This window comes from Oryctolagus cuniculus, chromosome 13 (genome assembly GCF_051225735.1).
Source record: "Oryctolagus cuniculus isolate XC-2025 breed Fujian yellow rabbit chromosome 13, ASM5122573v1, whole genome shotgun sequence".
In the NCBI taxonomy this organism is placed as follows: domain Eukaryota; kingdom Metazoa; phylum Chordata; class Mammalia; order Lagomorpha; family Leporidae; genus Oryctolagus; species Oryctolagus cuniculus.
Window position 1 is genome coordinate 37,726,756 of NC_142879.1, and position 24,449 is coordinate 37,751,204.

At 47.7% G+C, this 24,449-nt stretch overlaps 1 protein-coding gene across 1 annotated transcript; it reads left to right on the forward strand.

The window, feature by feature from the left end:
* Positions 1-552: 552 nt before the first annotated feature.
* On the forward strand, positions 553-2,488 carry CCDC185 (coiled-coil domain containing 185). The gene has a single exon (XM_002717385.6). It carries the CDS (start codon positions 553-555, stop codon positions 2,407-2,409), a length of 1,857 nt encoding a protein of 618 aa, XP_002717431.2. The 3' UTR covers positions 2,410-2,488.
* Positions 2,489-24,449: the final 21,961 nt, after the last annotated feature.

Sequence of the window (24,449 nt, forward strand, 5' to 3'; positions counted from 1 at the left end):
TTTGCGCTGGCGCCTGACTTAAAACGGTGGTGCGTGTATTAATTAACGTGATTTCTCGGCGGCTTCATCCGAGTGCCTTGTAGCTCTGCGCGAGGAAGGGACAGCGACTCAGGGGAGGCCTCCACTCCCACCCCCTACCCCGGCCCTTTGACCTCCCCCGCCCCCACCGCGCTCTCCTCTGAGGGTGGCCCTTTCACCCAGGCTCTCTTAACGACTACTTTAGAGCGTGCAAACGCGCATGCAGCTTCCCGCCTGAAGCTCCGTGGTAGTGGTGGTGCCATTGTGCACCCTCTGGTTTCCTACAAATGCCACCCTTGGTTTTCTACAAATTCCTCTGCCCCTTGAATTCTGCGCGGCGCTGGCCAGGTCCAGGGCGGGTGGCGCGCTGCCTGAGCCGAGGGCTGCGGGGACCTGGTGGTGCCAGGCGCATTGTGAAGTGGCGGGAGCGTCACAGGCGACCTGGTCCCCGGGAGCGGAGGGCGGGGCCGGTGCCGCAGCGACCCTGGGAGCCCCGGGACCCTGGCACAGACGCACGGCGCGCCCGGAGGGAGCATGGCGGGCTTCAGCAACTTCACCTCGCCGCCCTATCGCGACCTCTGGGAGCCGCGGCCACCCCGCGGAGGACGCGCGTCCCCGGCGAGGTTGGGCGGGCCGGGACCCGGGGCCGAGCCGGCCCTGGACTCCTGGGCCAAGACTGCGGGCGCCGAGAGGGAGGCGGCGGCCCCCTGGCTGCACCGGAGCTCCTCACCATCAGCGCGGACTCGCGGGCGCGCGTACTGTGCCTCACCAAGGGAAAGCCGCAGCCTCACCGACGTGGCGCCGAGGCCGCTCGACCGCGCCAGGATGCACCCGCCCCGCAGCCGGCGCCTAGAAGAGGCCTGGAGCGAGACCCGGAGCAAGTCCAGCGCGGCCTGGCCACAGCCATCCCCCCTGCAGCCCCAACAGTCGCAGCCCTTCCCGCGCTACACCCCGGCCCAGGGGGACTCGCCACCGCCGTACCCCGAGGGCGCTTACACTCTCGCGAGCGTGGCACCGAGTGGAGACCAGTGGGCAGCAGGGGTCTGCGGCCACGAGGGTCTCTGGTCCTCTTCCCCAGTTCCCACGGAGAAGTCTTTTGCGCCCTCCCAGGAGTTCGGGACGCACTCGGCCTGTGTGCGCCCTCAAAAGAGGGACAGTAGCGAGCGGGTGGAATCGGCGGGTAGTCCGGGCTCGCAGCCCTCGGCGTCCAGCAGAGACACGCAGAACCAGCACAGCCAGGCGCTCACCAGCACCCTGCAGGAGGCGGTGATGTCCTCGCGGGACCAGAAGATCGTGGCCCTGGTGCTGACCCGACTCAAGAAGGCGCAGAGGATGCGGGAGCTGCAACAGCAGGCGGCAGTCGCGTGGGAGGAGCTGAAGCTCTCGGACCAGAAGGTCCAGGTGACCCTGGAGCGGGAGCGCCAGCTGCTGCTGCAGCGGAGCCAGGAGCAGTGGCAGGAGAAGGAGCCGCGCAAGACTCGCCCGGGCCGCGAGCCCCACGGCCGGCGGCGCAGCAGCCCCGGGAAGAACGCGCCCCCGGCGGAGAGCCGCTGGAGGGCGCCGCCCGAGGACCAGGAGAACCAGCGCCAGGAGAAACCGGACGGCGCGCGCGCCCTGGCCGAGCAGCGCAAGCAGAGCCAGGTGCAGCGCCTGCGGGAGCAGGAGAGGCAGGCGCAGCGGCTGCGGGAGCAGAGCGGCCTGCAGCTGCAGCGGAGGCTGGAGGAGGCCTCCCACAAGAGGCACCTGCACGCCGCCGAGGGCCAGAAGAAGGTCCAGCAGACCAACTTGAGCTCCCTCGTCAATTACCAGGCTCGCAAAGTGCTCCTGGACTGCCAGGTCAAGGCCGAGGAGCTCCTCCGGAAGCTGTCGCTGGAGCAGAGCTGCCAGCGGTCTCAAGAGGTCCAGCAGTGTCTGATTAAGGAGCGGTACCGGGAGCTGAGGGAGAAGGCCCGGAAGGAGGCAGAGCAGTTGCAGCAGGTCAGGTGGCGCGCGGGAGAGGCCGAGGAGCAGACGAAGGCGCGCAAGAGGGTGCTGGTGGAGCTGGCCGACCAGAAGATCCGGCAGGCCAGGAGCCACGCGCACAGGACCGCCAGGGACAAGGCGCAGCACCTCCGCGAGCTCAACGCCCTGCGGGAGAAGAACCACCTGGTCCTGAAGCTGAGAGCCGAGAAGGAGGAGAAGTCCCACGTCGAGGGCATCAAGGAGGCCATTAAGAAGAAGGAGCAGCGGATGGAGCAGATATCCCGAGGGAAAGAGCCCGCCTCCCAGGACTTCCCGAAGGGCTCTGGGGCCCCCAGGGGGAGCGACTCGAGAGAGCTCCAGGACAGCCGCTTCGATCGGGTGGCACCAGAGGCGCAGCTGCGCGTCGGGTCGCAGAGGGGGCGCTACTGAGCACAATCCGAGGACCATCCGCTTGCAGCCCCAGCAGCCAGAAAGACACGTGACCATGCGGCTCATTTTATAATCTGATTATAACTGAGCATTGATTTTTTTAAAAGTACATAAAATAGCTGCAATTTCCTCTCATGAGCTAGTTTATTGATTCACTTAGATAGTGTAGCGGGTTGGGGAGCGAAATCGGCGCGTTTTTAAGAAAAGTAGTTGGCTTTGCAAATTTGAATTTGCATAGAAAATCTTCACTGAGCTCTCCAGCGCTCTTGGAAGCACACGGTAGACACAGAGAAGAATCTGCCGTCTGGGAGGCAGTTCTGTGTCCTGTTCTGGTCTTTTCCTATCCTAGAGGGTTGCAAGAAATTTCCAAGAAAACAAGATAGGGCTGTGGTGGGAGGATTTGGGATTCCCTCTTGGTAGTTCACAAAGCCACTGTAAAATTTTAGAACTCTGAAAAGGCCTGCAGTTAAAACAAAACAAAACAACAACAAAAAAAAAACTTACTCGTTTAACCTAGTGTTTGTTGCAAAACATGGGACATGGAACTGATGTTCTGTGAACCATGCTTGGAAAGGTGGCTCCACAGATCTCCGCAGATTGTAAACTCCTTTGGCTGTGCCTCCTTGGATAGACAGCAAGTGTGGACGATTCCATCAGTGCCACTGGCGTCCATTGGCTTGGAGTTCTGTTCTTTTGATCAATCTGTTCAGTCTTATGCAACAACATTCCATTAGAATCTTCCTCTTCCCCTCTCTTGTGCCTCTGAAGAAGGCATGTGACGTCATTCTGCCCGTGTTGTGCCTAAGTAACCTAACCTGGCTGGGAAGGAAGAACGAAACGTGACTCAGCAGCACGGTGTTTTAAAAACCAGGAACGCACAAACGGAAATTAAGCCATCATATCTTCTATCTTAGAGTCCTATGGAAAATCTCTGTGCTCTCTTTAAAAAGCCCCAGATGTAACGTGTGTGTGTGTGTGTTTGTGTGTGTGAGAGAGAGAGAGAGAGAGAGAGAGAGTGAATACGCCCCACTGGCAGATCTTTGTTCCACCTGCAACTGTGAAGCTGCATTAGGGGTAGGTAGCCTGACTCGGGGTTCCGTGCCAGGTCGGTGTGAGGTCCATTTTCTCAGCCCTTATGATGGAACCAGGCCCTCTTCCCCGTTCTGTTCTCTCCTCCTACCTGGGACCCCTCTACCTGCTAGCCCTACGGACTCCTATTGGAGGGCCCTCACTCCTTTGCTCAAAAATGTTCAAGGATACCTCTTGCTCAAAAAACGTAAGGGCTCACATATCTCACCTCCATTCCCAGCCTTGCTCTCTCCTTGACCAAGTTAGTGCTCTGTTCTAGCCAAATGCAATGTGCAACCCCGGGTATTCTAGGGTAATGCTTACGCTGTTTAGCCCAGCCCTTGGTATGACTCTAGGTGCTCTTTCTCAATATACCTGTGTGGGATTCAAGAAGTTAGCTCTCTGAACCTGAGCATCCTCTTCTGTAAAATACAAAGGCACATTCTAGGGATGATTAAAGAAAACAATCCGTGCTAGGAGTTTGGCATGTTGCCCAGCGCTTAATGGAGACCCTGTAATCGCATTCTGTGGCTTTTACTGTTACCAGTACTGAGCCTGTGTCTGTGCCAGGCCCGAGCTCCCCTATGTGGACACCTTTTCACTGGCTGTCTCCTTGCAGCATAGCCAACTCTGGCTTCTCTGAGCCCATTCCCATTCTGCCTTTTCCTGGCCACCCACCCTGACGTCCCTCTCCTCTGAGAAGCCGCACAGCCTGGTGAGCACTCGCCAGTTGCTGCTTCGTTGTGGATGTCCATTTTGCAGCCCACAACGTGGCTTCCTGAGTAGACTGCATCCTGCCTGAGGCCAGGATCATGATGTGAGCCTTTTTTACTCATGCCTCAGATGGTGGGCAAAGGACAGTGGGAATCAAAGCCACTGAGCAGCACGTTTTGACCCCACATCTGCATACTGGGCCTTTTACCCGAATGGTCTTTGCTCCAAGGACCACAGAACATCATTCTTATATCCAACCCTTTATACATATTACCCATAGAAGTAATTACACATCACTTCTCAGCCTTTGGGCTAAAATCAAGTATAGAAGTAAGTACACAAAATGAAGCTGACAGAAGTGACATAGACCAGCTTTTCCCTATCCTTCCCTTAATTGCAACAAAAACCCCTGAACATTATACATGAAACAAACGGGAGAAGGCTTTGGAAGGTGGAGAGAGGCTGATGGATGCTCTCAATACCCAAGGAGCCACACGGTGGTTTGGTTTCTTTTTTGCTGCACATAGGCCAGATCTAGAATTGAAGCAACTCACAACCTCAAAACACGAAGTGTAGACAAAAAAGTTCCAACAGAAGCCAATGGAAGCCTGTTCTCTCCAGCCGAAGGACCAGGAAAAAGCAGCCCAACAAGCTGGAAACCATTTAGATAATAACTTCTCTACAGCAGCCAAACACCAAAGAAAGAACTGTGTTTCTACCCTTCTTCATGCCAGCAAAGACTGAGTAGGGATCTTCAACTTCTACCCTCACCAGGCAGAACCAAGGTGCTCTCTCCTCCGCCCTAGCAATGTCAATGGGAGCCTAGATAATCACTACCTCCACAAGTGTTTATTGCCCCCTTCCCACTGGGTGGTGATACAGGAAGCCAAGGGGACAGTTAAGACTTTTATCAGCACCCAGAAGTAACAAAGTCATCTATCTTTTCTTCTCATCAATTCCCCACAACCTCATGGTATCAATAGAGACCACAAGGGGGCAATCATAAGGTAGTCCTAACCCTCCCACCCAGAAAGCTATCAGTAGGGACCCGGGTTGGGGCAAAGACTCCCACCCCTGTCCAGCAGTAATGATAGCAACACACACACCCCTTTATTTTCTGGAGTGGTTTCAGAGGAAGATAGATGAAAATGAAGGTTTAAGTAAGAACCAAATACCTTTTAAAAAAAAGATTTATCTTTATTTGAAAGACAGAGTTACAGAGAGAGAGAGAGAGAGAGAGAGAGAGAGGTCTTCCATCTGCTGGTTCATTCCCTAAATGGCTGCAATGGCTGGAGCTGAGCTGATCCGAAGCCAGGAGCTTCTTCTGGGCCTCCCACAAGGGTGCAGGGGCCCAAGGACTTGGGCCATCTTCTACTGCCTTCCCAGGCCAAAGCAGAGAGCTGGATTGGAAGAAGAGCAGCCAGGTCTCGAACCAGTGCCCATATGGGATGCCTGTACTTCAGGCCAGGGCTTTAACCTGCTGAGCCACAGCGCTGCCCCCCCCAGATACCTTATAATAATCAAAATGTCCAGGTTTCAACTGAAAATTACTCAACACCAAAAACTTAGAATGTCTCAAATTGAGTGAAAAAGACAATCAATGGATGCAAAAATGAAGACGATAATTTTTAGTTATCTAAAAAAGATTTTAGAACAGCCATAATAAAATGCTTCAACAATTATGAGCATACTTGAAACAAAAAAGTCTTAGCAAATAAATAAAAGGAATAAAGAAGAACCAAATGGAAATTTTGGTTATGATTTTTTAAGTTTATTTGAGAGGCAGGGGGTCAGAGAAGATAGCTTCCATCTACTGGTTCACTTGCCTAAAGCCTACAGTGGCTGGGACCGATCTGGCTCAAAGCTAGGAGCCAGGAACTCAATCCAGGCCTTCCAGGTGGGTGGCAGAAACCTAATTACTTGAGTCATCACCTGCTGCCTCCCAGGGTTTGTATTAGCAAGAAGCTGGAGTCAGGAGCTAGAGCCAGATATTATACCCAGGCTCCGGAATATGGAACATGGACAACTTAACCAGTGTCTTAACTGCTAAGCTAAATGCCCACCCTTGGAAATTTTAAAACTGGAAAATACAATAGAAAAAATAAAAATAATAAGTTGAATGGGCTCAACAACATAATGGAGGGAACAGAGGAAAGGATAAACAATAAAGTTACCCAATCTTTTGAAAGAAATTTTATTTTTCCAAAATAGCAAAGAGCCTCGTGGAGCCGTGGGGCTGTAACAAAAGATCTAATGTTCATAGCATGGGAGTCCCAGAAAAAGAGTGGAAAAAAGGACAGGGCTGGAAATACTACAGGAAATAATCACCAAAACCTTCCAAAGTTTGGCAAATAAGCAAAGCCCACAAAGACCCACAACAATTCATAATGCATATCAAAATCTAAATTCTAAAACTAAAGACAGAAAAAATTCTGGATCAAGAAAATTATAATAGCCACAGACTAAGAGACAGTAGTTGTAAAAGGATGTGTATATTAATATCAGACAGTGTGGGGCCAGTGCTGTGGCACAGCAGGTTAAAGCCCTGGCCTGAAGCGCCAGTATCCCATATGGGCGCCGGTTCTAGTCCCAGCTGCTCCTCTTCCCATCCAGCTCTCTGCTGTGGCCTGGAAAAGCAGTAGAAGATGGCCCAGGTCCTTGGGCCCTGCACCCACGTGGGAGACCTGGAGGAGACTCCTGGCTCCTGGCTTCAGATTGGCGCAGCTCCGGCCATTGTGGCCATCTGGGGAGTGAACCAGCGGATAGAAGACCTCTCTCTCTCTCTCTCTCTCTCTCTCTCTCTCTGCCTCTCCTTCTCTCTCAGTGTAACTCAGACTTTCAAATAAATAAAATAAATCTTTAAAAAAAATCAGACAGTGTACTTCAGAGTGAAAACTATGAGATAGGCCAGAGGTTCATAAATTTATAATGGGCACACCCACCAATTATACATAGCAATTCTAAACAGGTGTGTATCAAACAACAGAGCTACAAAGCATGTGAGACAAAAACTAAGAACTGGAAAGACAGACAAATCCATTCCAACAATCATAGAACAAATAAACAAAGAAATCACAAAGAACATAGAATTCAACAGCACCTTCAGCAAATAGGATCTCATCAACATTTATAGGTCTCTAACAATAGCAGGACACACATTCCCCCCACACACCAGTTCTGGTGAACATATATACCAAAATAGAACATATCCTGAGTCATAAAATGAATGATAGGTTTAGAGGAATTGAAATCACACAAAGCAATAGAATGAGATTGTAAATCAATGACAGAATGATAGCAGGAAAACCTCCAACATTTGGAGACTAAACAAAATTTTACTTTTGTTTTATTTTAAAATTTACTTTTAAAAATCTATGAACTAAAAAGGAAGTTAGTCTCTCTGTAACTCTGCTTTTCCAATACATAAAAAATAAATCTTCAAAAAATTTTAGAAAAGGAAGTATCTGGAAATTTAAAACTACATTGAATGGGGCAGGCATTGTGGCACAGCAAGTTAAGTGGATGATTGAGGTGCCAGTGCCCCACAGTGGAGCATCGGTTCAAGTCCTGCTACTCTGCTTCCAACCCAGCTTCCTGCTAATGCTCCTGGGCAGGCAGCAGAAGATGGCCCGAGGACTGGAGCCCCTGCCACCCATGTGGGAGACCCAGATGGAGTTCCTTTGACCCAGCTCAGCTCTGGCTGTTGTGGTCATTTGAGGAGTGAACCAGAATATGGAAGGTTCATTCTTCTTTTCTTTTTTTTTCCCTTATTTCCTTCCTTTCTTCCTTCATTTTCTTTCTTTCTTTTGTTTTCTCTCTCTCTCTCTCTCTCTCTCTCTCTCTCTCTGCCATTCAAATACAGAAATAAAAATATATTAAACTGAATGGAAATGAAACATCTTAAATTCATGGGTCATAGCTAAAGCAGTGCTGAGAGGGAAATTTATAGCATTAATGTGTACTTTAGAAAAGAGAAGTCTCGGGCCGGCGCCGCAGCTCACTAGGCTAATCCTCCGCCTAGCGGCGCCAGCACACCAGGTTCTAGTCCCGGTCGGGGCGCCGGATTCTGTCCCGGTTGCCCCTCTTCCAGGCCAGCCCTCTGCTGTGGCCAGGGAGTGCAGTGGAGGATGGCCCAGGTGCTTGGGCCCTGCACCCCATGGGAGACCAGGATAAGTACCTGGCTTCTGCCATTGGGTCAGCGCGGTGCGCCGGCCACGGCGGCCATTGGAGGGTGAACCAACAGCAAAGGAAGACCTTTCTCTCTGTCTCTCTCTCTCACTGTCCACTCTGATTTGCAAATATACTCAGAATTGGGGAGGAATGGGTGGCAAATGACATTACTTTTCAAATATTAAATTATTTTTATGGCACAATTTTAAAGATAGTGGTCTTAGTTTCTATTTTAAAGAGATTTGTTTTATTTATTTGAAAGGCAGGGTTACAGAAAGAGAGAGAAGGGGAAGGAGAGAGAGAGAGAGAGAGAAAGACAGAGAAAGATTTTCTATCCCCTGGTTCACTCCCCAAATGGTTGCAAACAGCTGGGGATGGGCCAAGCCAAAGCCAGGATCCTGGAACTCCATCTGGGCTTCCCACATGGGTGGCAAGAGCCCAAGCACTTGGACCATCTTCTACAGCTTTCCCAAGTGCATCAGCAGGGAGCCAAAAAGGAAGCAGAGCAGCCAAGGCTCATATTGGCACTCTGACATGGGGATTGCCAATGTGGGACAGCTGAACCCACCATGCCACAACAGCAGTCCCTGGTCTTAGTTTCATTTAACTGAGAGACCTCAGGAGCTTTAAAGAATTTGACGAGGGGCTCTCAGTGCTTCTCTGTTGACTGTAGAACTGAATTAACTCCATGTTGCACCAGCCCCTACTAACGCTCTTGCTGCATTCTGATCCCGTAGCAGTGCTGTAGTGAGGGGGAGAGGCTGGCTCGATCAAGTATTCTCAGGCACTGAGGCTGCCCGGGTTTGGAATGTCATGGGCAGGATGTGGAGCTCTTTTTTTCCTTTTTGTAGACCTCGCCTAATCAAGAGTCTTTCAATAAGAATGGGCTTCCAAAAATTGTTTTTGGGACATTAAACACTTGCCAATTGATTTTGTCTGTTTCAAAAGCCAGACGGTTCTGGGTATTTTCCAATTCAATGTGGAGGTACAAGCAGACCCATTTCCCTTCCGATAGCGCTTGAAACTGGAATAGTTCTATTTCCAGTTAATTTTTCTGTGCTTCCAAAAGGAGTAACTGTTTCACTTCCATGTTGCTTTTGTTCTAACTGGAAGGAACCAGGCATCACACACACTGACAAGCTTATATTTGGGGGGTTTAAGTAGAGGTGAGCTAATTCTCAGAGGGAGGACATTCCAGAAAGTTCTGAATCTTGTGTTCCCCTGGACGGGGCCGTCACTTGGGTTGGGTGGGCCTGGAAACTGCTGAAAGCCATGGCTCTTTCACTGCCGTGGGAGCTGGTGAAGAAGCAGCTAGCAGGCCTGGTCCCAGCCATGCAGAGAGAGGTTCCCCTGAAGTAGTCCAGATGCACCAGGGCCCTCAGCAAGGCCATGGGAGATGCAGGTATCTTTTCATTCCATTCTTCCATCAACTATTGGAAGCCCCTTGGCACACACCCTCTGTCTCCATAATCATCTCACATGTATCACTTGTGGACTCAGCTCAGCGATAGGCTCACGTTTCAATCAAGGCTGGTAAGTGACCGTCTCCAACTGGCCACCCAAACCTCAGACTCACAGGCATTCCTTTTGCAATCCAAAAAGAGAGACTTCTTTGCCTCCAATATGGAAAATTCCCTGAGAAAACTTGGATTGAACTCTCTTGAGTCATAAGCCCTTCCCTTAGAACTGTTCATTACAGGGGATGGCACTGTAGCTCAGCAGGTTAAAGTTGCGGCCTGCAGCACTGGCATCCCATATGGGCACCTGTTCAAGTCCTGTCTGTTCTGCTTCTGAGAGAGAAAGAGATCTTCTGATCCACTTCTGATCCAGCTCCCTGCAGATGTGCCCGGAAAAGCAGCAGAAGATGGCCTAGGTCCCTTGGCCCCTGCACTCATGTGGGAGATCTGGCAGAAGCTCCTGGTTCCTGGCTTCAGCCTGGTCAGCCCCAGTCATTGTGGCTATTTGGGGAATGAATCAGCAGATGGAAAATCTTTCTTTCTGTCTCTCTCCTCTCTCTCTGTAACTCTGCCTCTCAAATAAATAAATCCTAAAAAAAGAACTATTCTTTAGGGCATCCTGCTGGTCTAAAGCATTATGCTTGGTCCAGCCTGCAGATTGGATAGTGTTGATAAGGCTGTACCTAGGATGCCAGATAGAAGAAAGGACTGACAGGGAACAGTCACAAGATGAGATGTCCGTGCCATAAACAATGACCGGCATTGACTTAGGGTTGCTTTAAAGGCAGTAAAGTTTCCACTTCTCGCTGGATTCTCACATTCTTGCCCCCTTTTATTAATGTAAACACAGGCCAAACCTCTACAGTTGCATGGTGCATAAAATATTATTTCTTTGCATTGCTGAGATTATGGAAGTGAGGGCAACCTCCACAGGGGCACACACACACACAAGCAGTGCACATAAGGCAGAACTGCATGTGGCCAGTTCCAGATAAAGATGTGGCAAGAGGGAGAAGCCAACTCTGAGAGCCCCAGTTGGGACTAGGGACCCTTCAAGGGGTGACAATGATCCGGGTGTATAGTGTCCCTGGCTCCCGGCAGAACACAGTCCACTGTGGAGTTGAGCATCCTTCCCTTAAGCGCTCAGATTTTCCGGAGATTAAGATCAACTGAATACAAGCCCACAATGATCATCACACAAGCAAACAAATCACACTGAGCGATAATCAGTGGGAAAAGACCCATATGTGCTTGAAATACTAAAACATCAGGATCAGAATAGAGAATAACCGTATATAAATTACTTTAAAATATTGTAAAATTAGCAAGCAGAAGTAGATAACATATATGATTAGCTGTATTTGAAAAATAAAACTTTTGGAAATGAAAAATATAGCCCTTGTTATCAAGAAAGACTCAGATGGTGAGATAAATAGCTTATTAAATACAACTCAAAAGAAAATTAAATCCGTAGAAATTTCCCAGAATGAAGCAGAGAAAAACAAGGTTGTCAATACAAAAGAGAGGTTAGAAAAATATGGAAGTTAGAGTGAGAAGTCCCAATATCAAGTCAGAGTCTATAGAAAGAAATAGAGAAAGTGGGGGCAGGCCAATTGAAAGATTATTTTCTAGAACTGATGAAAAATGAGTGCAATGACACCCAGTGTGATGGTCTCTAAGCAAGACAAAGAAAGGAAACCCAGACCTAGGCACACGAGAAACAGCATGCTGAGCACCGAAAACAAGCAGGGGATCTCACAAACATTAAAAAAGAAAACGCTGCCCTGCGAAGGCACAAGTAGAGCTGCCACACCTTTCTCAGCAGCAAAGACAGAGGTGGGAGACAGGAAAGCTACCTACTGGGTATCAAGGAACGCAGCAGCCATCCACCACACAGCGGAAACAGCTCCACTTCTGACGGAGAAATACATTTTTTTTTTTTTTTCAGAGAAGCAGGGTTTATTACCAACAGACTCAGCTGAAGGATCTTTTCAAAGATGCCCTCCAGGAGGAAGGGAAGTGATCCTGCAGGAAATAGCAAGGATGCAAGGAACAGGAAACAAAAGATAGCAACACCTGCCAATAAAAACAGCATCTGCTTTCCATGTCTAATCTATGGGAATACAAGGGTTTCAAAGCATAACATCAAAGTACCAAGGGACAATAGTGTGAACGTTGGGAGAAGAAATGGCTGTGTAGTTTGGTAGGAGGGCCGAGATGCCAAAGTTAGAGTTCAGTAGGTTTACATGGTAAATTTCAAGAGAAACCAAAAAAGAAGGGAAATAGAGGATGGCACAACTTCCAAAGAAGTAGGATTTAAAATGAAATTTTAAAAATCACAAAGCTTTAATAGTCAAGAAGAGAAAGATGGTCCTAGGGGACAAAATGGGGTAGATAAGAAGCAAAAACAAATTGTACAAAGGAATACAGACCTGTCAGTCATCGCAATGAATGCTAACAGGCTAGCATGATAGACCCAAATTGTCATACCTGATACTAAAATATTCAGCCATGTGCTTCTTACCTGAGACACATTTCAACATGAGGACAGAAAAATGTTAGAAGCAAAAGATACACAAAGCAGACTTTAACCAAAAAGAGATTTCTGCTGTCAACAAAATTGGCCTTACTACCCAAAAAAATTTTTTTGAAACATTGTGTAGAGAAGACTACCATCTAATATCAAAAATTCCTAGTTCCTCTGGAAGATGAATCAATTCTGACTGTAAATTCTAGATCTTTACATATATAAAGCAAATTTGATAGAACACATAGAGGAATTAAGCTCATCCTCAGAGTGGAAGATAGTCATGCTATCTCTTGGATTTATTGATAGGCAAAAATTAGTCAAAATATTAAAAATACAACTAAAAGTTTTGCTTATTGAGCACATGAGTCCACCTAATAACAAAATATCTATAAAAATTGAGCATGGAATAAACCATAAAAGAAACATTAAAGTTTTCAAGTAACTAGTACCATAGGAATCACATGGGGCTTTTTGTAAATTTATTTATTTGAGAGACAGAGAGAGACAGAATTCCCAGAATTTCCTTGCTGGCTCAAACTCTCTACATTCCCAGGAGATGGGAACTCAATCCAGGTCTCCCACATCAGAGGCAGAACCCAAATACTTAGGCTATCACCTCTGCTTTCCTGAGTGTGCATTAGCAGGAGAGTGGGGAGCAGAACCAGGACTTGAACCCAGGCACTTCAATACGGGTTTGGGCATCTCAAACAATGCAACTAAGTTCAAGTTGAAGAGATATTCTTAGAAGCTTAAAACCTTACTTTTAAGTATTTTGTGGATAAAAAATTTATAATAGAAATTTAAAAACATTTGGAACTGGAAAATAATGAAAATCGCATAAACCAAGGCTTATAGCCTGCAGAGAAAAAGATAATATGAGGAAATGTAGAGAAACAAATACTAACAGATGAGAACAAAAGCTGAATATTAGTGAGCTAAATACCTAACTTGCAGAAATTAGAAAAAGAACAGAATAAATTCAATATAGTAGAAAAGTAACTATTAATACAAAAATTAATGAAATAGAAAACAAAGATATAATAGAAATGAACGCACAAATAAAATAAGAAAGTTTCTAGCATAAATGTTCAAGAAAGAAAGAGATTCACAAATAATATTAAAAATAAAAAGAGAGGTATAATGAGAGATCCAGCAGAGACTAAAAAGATGATAGGGTACTGTAAAACAAGCTGTATGCCATAGGATGCATAATGAGGCAGAAACTTAGAAGAAATGAACACATTTTTTTTTAAAATAACAAACTCACGGGGCCGGCGCTCTGACGCAGTGGGTTAACGCCCTGGCCTGAAGCGCCGGCATCCCATAAGGGCACCGGTTTGAGACCCGGCTGCTACACTTCCAATCCAGCTCTCTGCTGTGGCCCAGGAAGGCAGTAGAAGATGGCCCAAGTCCTTGGGACCCTGCACCTGTGTGGGAGACCCGGAAGAAGCTCCTGGATCCTGGCTTCGGATCAGCACAGCTCTGGCTGTTGCAGCCATTTGGAGAGTGAACCATCAGATGGAAGCTCTCTCTCTCTCTCTCTCTCTCTCTCTGTGTGTGTGTATAACTCTGACTTTCAAATAAATAAATAAATCTTAAAATAACACAATCAACTAAAAAAAATTTACAAAGCCCAAGTAGCCCATAAGTGAAGTGAAACTTGTTTAAATTTCCCACAGAGAATCAACAGGCACAGGTGATTTTACAAGTAAGTCCTACCAAAATGTATCACAAAATGTATCATTCTTATGCAAACTCTAAGAGGGGAGAAATGAAACAACATTCCAAAGCATATTTGACATGTTTTTCCACTCTACCTTTGATACTAAAACAACAACAAAGATGCAATAATGAGGGGCAGGTGCTGGGTTCAGCAAGTTGACTTAACACCCATTGAGATCCCTGCTGTGATGGCTGCCGACCATACTGGGGTGCCTGGTGCCAGTGCAGGCTCTGCTTCTGATTCCAGCTTCTCGCTTGTGTGTAGCCTGGGAAGCAGAAGGCGATGTCTCAAATAGTCAGGTTCCTGCCACTTACACGGGAGGCCTGCATTCAGTTTCCAGCTCCTGGCTTTGGCCTGGCCCAGTTCTGGCAGTTGCAGGCATTTGAGGAGTGAATCAGTAGATGAGAGATCTTCGTCTGTCTGTCTGTCTGTCTCTCTCTCTCTCTGCTTTTCAAATAATTAAATAATAAACACAAAATTTAATACAATAAAGAAAAAATCATAGAAAAACTAGATTCATGTATATAAAGGTAATAATCCTACACAAATATCAGCAAAATGAATTCTACACTTTATGAGAAATGATAATGTTATTTGTAAGCTGGGTTATTCCAGGAATATAAGGCTTAACTTTAGAAACATGCAGTTACCACTCACTACATTAGTATATTAAAAGATCAAAAACAATATGGTTATTTTAATAGATGGAGAAAACATACCTGATGAAATTCAAAATACCTATTTAGGATTTTTTCAAAATTAACTAGCTTAGAATAGAAAGGGATTTCCTTGATCTAGAATAGGAAGACTTTGTTTCCTTCCAAAAACCTGCAGAAAACATTTTTTAATGATAAAACAGTGAAGGCTTTTAAAATCAGGAAGACAGTAAAGAAGTTAAAAAAAAAAAAAAGGAGGGGGAAGCTGTTAAAACTCTCATTGTTTACAGATTATATGATTTCCACGTATTTTATAATCTTGAAAGTTTATATATGTGTAATAGCTAAGAACAGGAAGCCATTCAGCACCCAGCAATGGACAGTGGCTGCATAGTCCCAGGCACAGTCACATAGTGCAGCCAGAACGGTCTACACCTTGCTCCGAGACACGGGTGAACCTCACAAACTTAACCTCGAGTAAAAGATCCAGGCACAAAGGAACACAGTCCGTAGGATCCCACTGATGCAAAGCAGGGACACACGCACAGCCTATCTCTGCCATGGAAGTCAGGACAGGGTAACCATGGAGGGGCTGGTGAGCAGGAGGGGCACAACGAGGCAGTGTGTGGTCTGGGGTACAGCCTAAGACTCACAGGCAGTGGGTGTTGGGTTTAAACACCTGCCCTGCTGCTTCCTAGGTGACTGACCTTCTGCAAGGAACATAACCTCTGTGAGACTCAGCTTCCTTACCTGGAAAATGGGCAAAATAATGGCACTCAGCTCACCGGATGGCTGTGAGGTGAATGAGACGATGTATACGAAGCAACTGGCTCAGAAGGTTCCAGAAACTGGCAGCTACAGCTATTGTTCTTCAAGAGTCCCTCCACTGGGATTCTGGTGATTCAGGGGCATGAAGCACAGGAAATAAAAAAGCAGAATTTGGCAAGGGACCTCATGTTTCAAGAAGGTTCCTCCAGGGCTATTGTGGGGAGCCCCCACACCCCAGATCCTGCCTGTCATTCAGTCTCAGTGCTGTTTTGCCATTGAAACGCCTACCAGTGTCACATGCACAAATGTCAAATGGTAAGTTCAATGCAGAGAGGGGTGGGATGCTCAGGACATGCTAAATTCACTGTTTGTCTTATTGTACTTGCTACCAATCTCAGGCCTTTCCCCCTTACCTTTGTGGCCAGATCTGCTTTAATCTAAGGACATTTTGATTTAGAGCTGAGAGGCTGTGGCACATTCTCACCACTCTATGGGAGAGCAGCCAGGCAGCCACCTCCCCTCACAGTCACCCCCACAGGCACTTATCACGAAAAGAATGCAGCACCTGCTTCCCCCCAGCCCCCACCTCAAATTTCCTGCTTTTTTGTAAAAGCTTTTAAAATAGATTTTGAATTGTATAGTTTTCCTACGATGCTGTTTTTGCAAAGTGTTTCTTGAATAATTATTTGTGCTTAGTGTTTGAAAAATAGCCTTGCTGAGCGAGAAGGAACATAATGTGCCTATTTAATATAACCTATATTAATGGGAGCACCCCCGAGCCAGATTGAAGGAGATGGAGAGGGGACACGTGGACGGCCAACATTTGGGCTTCTGGAAGGGCACCATCAACACGAACAGCCAGACTCCCACAGAGTGCCTACAGACTCCCACAGAGTGCCTTCCTTCATCAGGCAGGGCAGTTGGGGACCACAGCAAACACACACAGGCATGCACACACACACACTCCCTGGGACACACGTGACTGGCCCAAGCATCCTACTGGTGTGGCTACTGCTTGCCCTCCAAGATGCATTTGAAGTGTTTAAAGTAGCATGGAAAACAGAAGGGGCTCTTCTTGAAGGAGCTTGGAGGAAAGAGCTTGAAGGGTAGGGGGTGCTGTACCAAGCCCCAGACAGAAGCAATGGCCCAGGAGAAAAGCCATCCTCTCTCTGCCCACAAGAGCAATCCTGCCATGCTTGGACACATTTTTTGTTTGTGTCTGGTAGAAAAAAAGTCCCAGAAGAAGTGATTTTTTTTGCAGGTTTGAACAAAAAAAATCCTCTTTGGAACAGTTGGGATCGAAGATAATAGATGTGAAAGCACTTGGGATAGTTAACAGGATTATACCAGGGTAAGAGATCATTGTTATTAGTGGCATGTTTGCTGAGAAGACGCCAGAATACTTCTTCTGGATCAATGATCTTGACACTGCAAGGGCTGATTGTGTCAGGGTGAGGACAGCATCCAGTCGTGCAGCCAGAAGACCCGGGTCAAGTGCAGCTGCATTGCTGATGAGCCGCTGACCACCAGCACACCCCTGCCTTGTTGGCCTCGAGTGGCCATGTCTGTGATTGGGGGCTAGCTGTACAGGACTCATGGGTTGGTGGGAAGCCACGTGGGTGAATGTGTCTAGCACGTGGAAGCTCATCAAAAACATCTACTGTTGGGGCTGGGGCTGGCATAGAAGGTTGTCTCCACCTGCAGCGCTGGCATCCCATATGGGCGCTGGTTTGAGTCTTGGCTGCTCTGCTTCCAATCCAGTTCTCAGCTGATGCACCTGGAAAGCACTAGAAGATCGCCCAAGTGCTTGGGCCCCTGTACCCATGTGGGAGACCCAGAAAAAGCTCCTGGCTCCTGGCTCCTGGCTTCGGCCTGGCCCAGCCCCAGCCACTGCCATTTAGGGAGTGAATCAGTGGACGGAAGATATCTCTCTCTCTCTCTCTCCCCTTCTCTCTCTCTCTGTATTTTAGCCTTACTAATCAATAAAATAAATCTTTAAAAATATTAACCAAATAAAACCAGCTACCGTTGAGTGTGCTTACTCTGCACCAGACTCTGGGCCAAGTGCATTGTATCCATTCCCTCATTAACCTTGACTGTAAGGATTGCTATTTTCCACTTTGAAAACCCAGAGGCACCGAGAGGTCACACAGCACGCCCCAAGGGACTGGATTTCAGGATTGGCTGGAATACAGAGCCTGTGATTCCAGCCCCAGGCTGTGCTCACACTCGCACCATTTTTGCTCAGTAAATGTTAGCTGAGTCCCGAGCAGGCAGTCTGTCTTTTGAAGGCAGCCACTGTTTAGATTTCCTGAACTCTCATCCCAGAGCATCTGTTCCAGTGTTGGCTGCCAATAAATATTTACTGAAATTGAAATGTTACAGCTCTGTGAGATGGTCCCTGCTGGCCAGGTCAGGGCTCTTGGACAGCTGTTTTGTGTGCGCTCTGAGTGACCCTCAGATCCAGGTGAGATGACCTCTGCACACCGGGGACTTGAAGGCCTTTGCACAGGCAGCTTCTGAAGGCAGCAGGCCCCTTACTGCCTACCCCCTAGATCAGGCAGGTGTCTGGGTCCCTGGAGCACCGCTCAGGCCTGAGACAGGAATAGCCTTGTCTCAAAGCATCAACAACATCCCTTAAGAAGTAATCAGAGGGGCCGGTGCCGCGGCTCACTAGGCTAATCCTCCGCCTGCAGCGCCAGCACCCTGGGTTCTAGTCCTAGTCGGGGCACCGGATTCTGTCCTGGTTGCTCCTCTTCCAGTCCAGCTCTCTGCTGTGGCCCGGGAGTGCAGTGGAGGATGGTCCAGGTCCTTGGGCCCTGCACCCGCATGGGAGACCAGGAGGAAGCACCTGGCTCCTGGCTTCAGATCAGCGCACTGTGCTGGCCGTAGCGGCCACTTGGGGGGTGAACCAACGGAAAAAAGGAAGACCTTTCTCTGTGTCTCTCTCTCTCACTGTCTAACTCTGCCTGTCAAAAAATAAATAAATAAAAGAAGTAGTCAGGGGGCCGGCACTGTGGTGCAGTGGGTTAATGCCCTGGCCTGAAGCGCAGGCATCCCATATGGGTGCCGGTTCATGTCCCAGCTACTCCACTTCCAACCCAACTCTGCTAATGTGCCTGGGAAAGCAGTGGAAGGTGGCCTAAGTCCTTAGGCCCCTGAACCCACCTGGGAGACCTGGAAGAAGCTCCTGGCTCCTGGCTTCAGATTGGCGCAGCTCCGGCCATTGTGGCCAATTGGGGAATGAACCATCAGATGGAAGACCTCTCTCTCTCTCTCTGTCTCCTCTCTTCTCTCTGTGTAACTCTGACTTTCAAATAAATAAATAAATCTTTTTTTTAATGAAGTAATCAGTGGGGCCGGCGCTGTGGTGTAGCAGGTAAAGCCACCGCCTGCAGTGCCAGCATTCTACATCAGCACTGGTTCAAGAACAGGCTGCTCCACTTCCGTTCCAGCTCTGCTATGGCCTGAGAAAGCAGTAGAAGATGGCCCAAGTCCTTGCGCCCCTGCACCCACGTGGGAGACCCGGAAGAGTCTCCTGGCTCCTGGCTTTGGATCAGCGTAGTTCCAGCAGTTGCAGCCATCTGGGGGAGTAAACCAGTGGATGGGAGACCTCCCTCTATCTCTCTGTCTCTGCCTCTCTATAACTCTGCCTTTCAAATAAATAAATCTTTAAAAAAAAAAAAAAGTAAGAGAAAGAGTGAGAGGGAGAACAAGAATGAGAGCGAGCACCTGTGCTGTGCTTTGTAACTCTCGGCATGTTTTGAAAGCTTGATGTAAAGACTGTATTGTAGGAAACACCGTTCCACCAGTGACTTCTAAATGAAAATTACTAAAGTGTACACAATGGAAAACACACCCAGCATTTCAAGGGAAGGCTTCCTAATGTAGTATGTCTTCATTCTTGAAGACAGATGCACAGGGCTTGATTGTGAGGTGTAATTTAGGAAGCTCAAGTTATCTTTGATTCCACAACACATTAATTCCATTGTAAATTTTCTTTAGCATCTTCTTCCCATGCCAGGGATAATAATGTTCTGCTCTTCAATTAAATGAAAGATGGGATTGAATATTCCCTGGGGCGCTAATTGGTAGATTTGGGGAAGCTGCTTTCCCCGGGGAACCACATATCACCATGGTCTCTCTTCCTTGCGCATCTTTGAAGTAAGCCTTTGCATGCAGTTGTCATCCTCTGCAAGTGCCTAGTTCCAAGTTGATGCCTTTGGGGGTAAACACAGTATCACCATTCAAACCCTAAGGAAGGACAGATGAATGAACAGGAGGCAACCAAGCTGTGTTGACAGTGTGGGAGGATGGCAGATGGAACGAAATGGCCAGTTTGGCACCATGCTGTGAATTAAACCAAGCACCACCTCTACTGTGACTAATATAGTTTTTCAGAGAATAGTTGCCAGGCCAAAGTGCCACATAGATTGTAACTCATGTCCTATGGGATCTCCAGCCTCTACCATGAGGTACCCCTCAATTTCACCTGGTTCTGATCTTCACCTACTCATGTGAGATTGCAGATGCCTGCAAGGCTGCCTCTGGGTGTCCCTAGGGGAGCCCCTTGTGGTCATGACTAGGTAGCAGGTGCAGCTGCCATGGCTGATGGGTGGGCCACATTCTTTCTCTCTCCTTCTCCTATCCTCCTAAAAACCCACACCAGAGAGTCTGGCACTGTTAACCAGGTTCAGAGGTTCTTCAGCATGTCCCCAGAAAGGGCAGAATGAATGCCCCCCCCAGCAATGTTCATGTAAAATAATGTTACGGCAGAGAAACTTGGCAGTCTTCCTAACCAAACAATCATTGTTAACATCACGTGCAATGAGACGGGCGCAGCAGGTGCCTCCCGACAGTTTCATCAGAAAGTTAACACCACTCCCACCACGTCATGGCTGAGAGCCCTTGACCTGCGAGCAATGGTGAAGAGACATCAGACAAGCTCAGGTGAACAGACTTTCTACAAAGACAACTGGCCTATTTCATGAAAAAGCGCCAGCCCGGCGAGTATGAAGAGACTCAGTTATCACCCCACATTGGAGAAGACTAAAGAGATGCAGCAATGGAGTGCCTGGTCCTGGGTCTTCTTCCTACGAAGGATATTTTCAGGAAAGTTGGTGAAATCTGAATAAGGTTTCTAGATTGGGAAACAGCATTGCATCAGTTTTATCCTATGTCAACATACCAACTCTTCAAGAAGTTCATGGAAATGTATATTATGAAAAAAACATGCATTGATTTCAAATATTTTTGCACCAAAATACACATATATTTTAATTTCCATGAACCTTTAAAAGTATCCTGTGTGTGGAAGAAAGAAAGGAATAAAGCAACTGTAGTAAGGTGTTAACATTGGGACAGTTGAGCAACATTTTTCATGCCACTCTCGTAGCTTCTCTCTGCACTGGGAATTCCATTAAATTAATCTCTCTTTGAGGTGTCAGAGACATTTGTAGATTGCCAGGCCAGGGGAGGTAGGGGCAATGGTTACTGTTCTCCAAACAATGGCCAAATCCAGTCTTCCTGGTTGTGAAAGCAAAACAGCCTTCCCTGAACCTTCAAACTACTTAGGAAAAACTGGCGGGTGAGAGGTGCGCGAAAAATGGATATGAGGTGGGTGGTGATTGCTTTTTTTAAAAAATTATTTTAGGGGCAGAGACAAAGAAACAAATACACATACACACACACACACACACACACACACACCCCTGCTGGTTCACTCCCCAGAGCCAGGGCCAGGCAAAGTTCAAGCCGGGAGCCAAGAACTCGATCCGGGTCTCCCACGGATGGTGGCAGGAATCCAACTATTTGAGCCAATACCTGTTGCCTCCCAGGGTACATATAGCAAGAAACCAGCATCAGGAGCAGAGCCAGGACTCAAATTCAGATGCTCCCACGTGGAATGTGAGTGTCTCTACCAGCGTCTTAACTGCTATGCCAAATGCCTGCCCCAGAGGTTGCACTTCTAGAAGAACACAAGCACACCTCAGCATGTTGTCCTAGGCTTCTGAGAGCGAGAAGCTGGAAGGTCAAGAATCAAGCACTCCTTGTCCATGGATTTCTTTGAGGCTGAGCCAGAGACTCAGGCCCTAGGGGCTGATTTCTTATGGCCCTAAATATAATTCAGATGCAGCCTGAAGCTACTGACATATCAGACACCTGAGGGCTTTCTTGCTGGCATCGGGACACTCAGGGCAATCTAATTAACCTTGTCTTCACTTTCCCTCTCTAAAGGCACAGACCAGTGTGGTCAGGTTCCGCTTAGGTGACTCCTAGGTGGTGCGGATGGCTTCCAGCCCCAGTAAGGAAGCAGTGACCATGTCATGCTGGGCACCTGAGGCTGGATTCCAGGAGGACAGGCCCTGTTCCCCTTCATGCTAGGGATCACGAGCTCCTTTCTGTATGTTTGTCAGGCTGCCCAGTGTCTGGTGCATCAGATACACAGAATGAAGATAACACTCAATGTTCATGGAGCACCTGTTGTGGGCCGAGCACCAAGCTAACCACTGTAATAGATGACCTCATTTAGTCCTCACATGTGTGGCAGATGTTATTAGTCCCTTTTAGAGTTGATGCTAAGAGAGGCAAGGCAACTTACCAACTTAGCTTGGAGAAAGTGGAAGAGCAATTGAGCAGTTTACCATCCAATAGGGAGACCAAACTTAACCACGTGAAAAAACTTTCTTTACAGACATCTTGTCGATGTCCTCTTCCAATCTCAAGGCTCCAACAATTTCCTCCATGAGGGACCCTTAGATCTCCAGCTCTTGTTCCAACCTCACTCTGGAGCTACATTAACTCTCCAGCTTCAGCCACTGGGCTGGCACTGCCCCCAGGGCAACCCAGCAGGAGCTCATCATCCCAGATGAACTCCAAGCTCATTACGTGTCGATTTCTAGCCAGTAACACCATCCCTGTAACATTATCGGCCACCTGATAGAATTTCTTCTCCTATGCCTTCCTCTCTTATGGCTGCACCACACCCACCCTCATGCACACATCTGTCTGAGGAATCTGGGTTCTCTTGGCAGAGGAATGCGATGTAAATTCTTCCTGATCCATGCCTCATGGCACATTCTACAAAATCCTTCAAGAATAATTTTTTGGAAATCAATCAATCAGAAAAATGGTCATTCCTAAACTCATTTTGAATGCATCTGATTTTAATGGTTCACATGAACACTTCTGTTGCCAAATAAAATGAGATGGAGCTAAGAAAATTGCATTTCTTCAGAATCAACCATGAACCAAGGCCTGTGCTCATTGTTTTCACACACATTATCTAAGTTAATTCTTACAACAACTTTGCAAGATAGGTATTATAAAACCTAGTTTATAGAAGGCTCAAAATCAAAGTCAGGAGCTGTAATTTTGGTGGAGTGCTGCTTCAAGTTGAGGTTGTTCCACTTCTAATCCAGCTCCCTGCTAACTTACGTGGGAAAGCAGCAGACGATGGCCCTGCCACTCACGTGGAAGGCCTGGATGGAGTTCCAGAGTTCCTGGCTTCAGTCTGGCCCAGCCCTTGGTGTTGTGGCCATTTGGGGAGTAAACTAGCAGATAGAAGATCTCTCTCTCTGGTCTCTCTCTCTTCCCCCCGTGCCTGTTCCCTTTAATCTGCCTTTCAAAGAAATCAATAAATGGAATTTAAAAACAAAATCAAGGTCAGAAAAGCTAAGTAACATGTTCAAGTCACACTTTCTCTCCCTAAGTGATCTACTTCAGATTAAAAGCTCCACCATGAATTGGCTATGCCCCAATTCACCTCCATGGCTTCCAGTTCCAGACTCCACACACCTACTGCCTCACATCTGCACCGAAATGACTGGTCCACCTGGAAGACATCACGTGCCTAACACCAAAGCCCTCACCCCCATTCCACGCCCGAACAGTTTCTTCCTCCTTCCCCATCTTCCTCACCCAGCTAGTGACATCAGAGTTGCTTGGCCCCAGACCTATCAACCATTCTTAATTCTCCTCTTTCCCTTCTCTACACAGACCCTATCTATTAGCAAGGCTCTGGGGCTCTATTTCCGAAAGCAGGCCTTGGATCCAAACACTTCTCACTATCTCCACAGCCCAGTGCCAAGCCTGCCTCAAGCCCTGGCCAGGGGACAAGGTCATCCAACTGTGCCTGCCCCCCTTCCTGCACCCCTGCCATCACCATAGTACTTCCTCCCCACAGCAGTGAGTGACCTCTGGAAAGTGCAGACTAAGTCACATTGCGCTTGGTGCTCACGAATCCTCACTGACTTCTGTTACCATGGCCTTCAAGCCCTGATGAGCTTCCTGCCTCACCTGTGCCACCTCCCCTGCCTTCCATACGCGAGTAGCTGCTCCCTCGCCGTCTCTGACACTTGTTCATCTCATTCCTGCCCCAAGCAGTTGGTGTTACCTCGAATGTTCTCCCTGTAGATGTTTGCATGGCTCCTAACTCCTCACGTCTCAGATCTCGCCTCTACAGAGAAGCTTTCCTGATCACCTGGCTGAAGTAGCCACTTGGTCCCTTCACTCTCTACCCTACTATTCTATTCTCTCCTTAGCAAATGTCACTATGCAAAGTCAACTTTTTTAAAAAGCAGACTTAATTCTCGAGAGCATTTTTAAATTCACAGCATTGAAGGAAGTCACAGAGCTCCCACATAGCATACCCTTGTCTCCACTCACGCGCAATCTCCCTATCGACAGCCTGCACCACCGTGGTGCGTCTGTTACCATTGACGAAGCTCCCTTGATGCATCGTTATCTCCCAGAGTCCATAGCTTGCATCAGGATTCGGTCTGCTCACCCCTCCCTCCTCCTCAGTCCTTGGCAACCACTTACCTTTTGATTGTCTCCGTAGTTTGGCCTTTTCCAGACTGTCATGGAGTTGGAATCATACAGTGTGCAGCCTCTTCAGATTGGCTTCTCTCTCTTAGAAATATGCATCTAAGTTTCCTCCATTTCTTTCTCTT

Coding starts and splice junctions, on each gene's coding strand:
- CCDC185 (XM_002717385.6), top strand. CDS start 553: ATGGCGGGCTTCAGCAACTTCACCTCGCCGCCCTATCGCGACCTCTGG.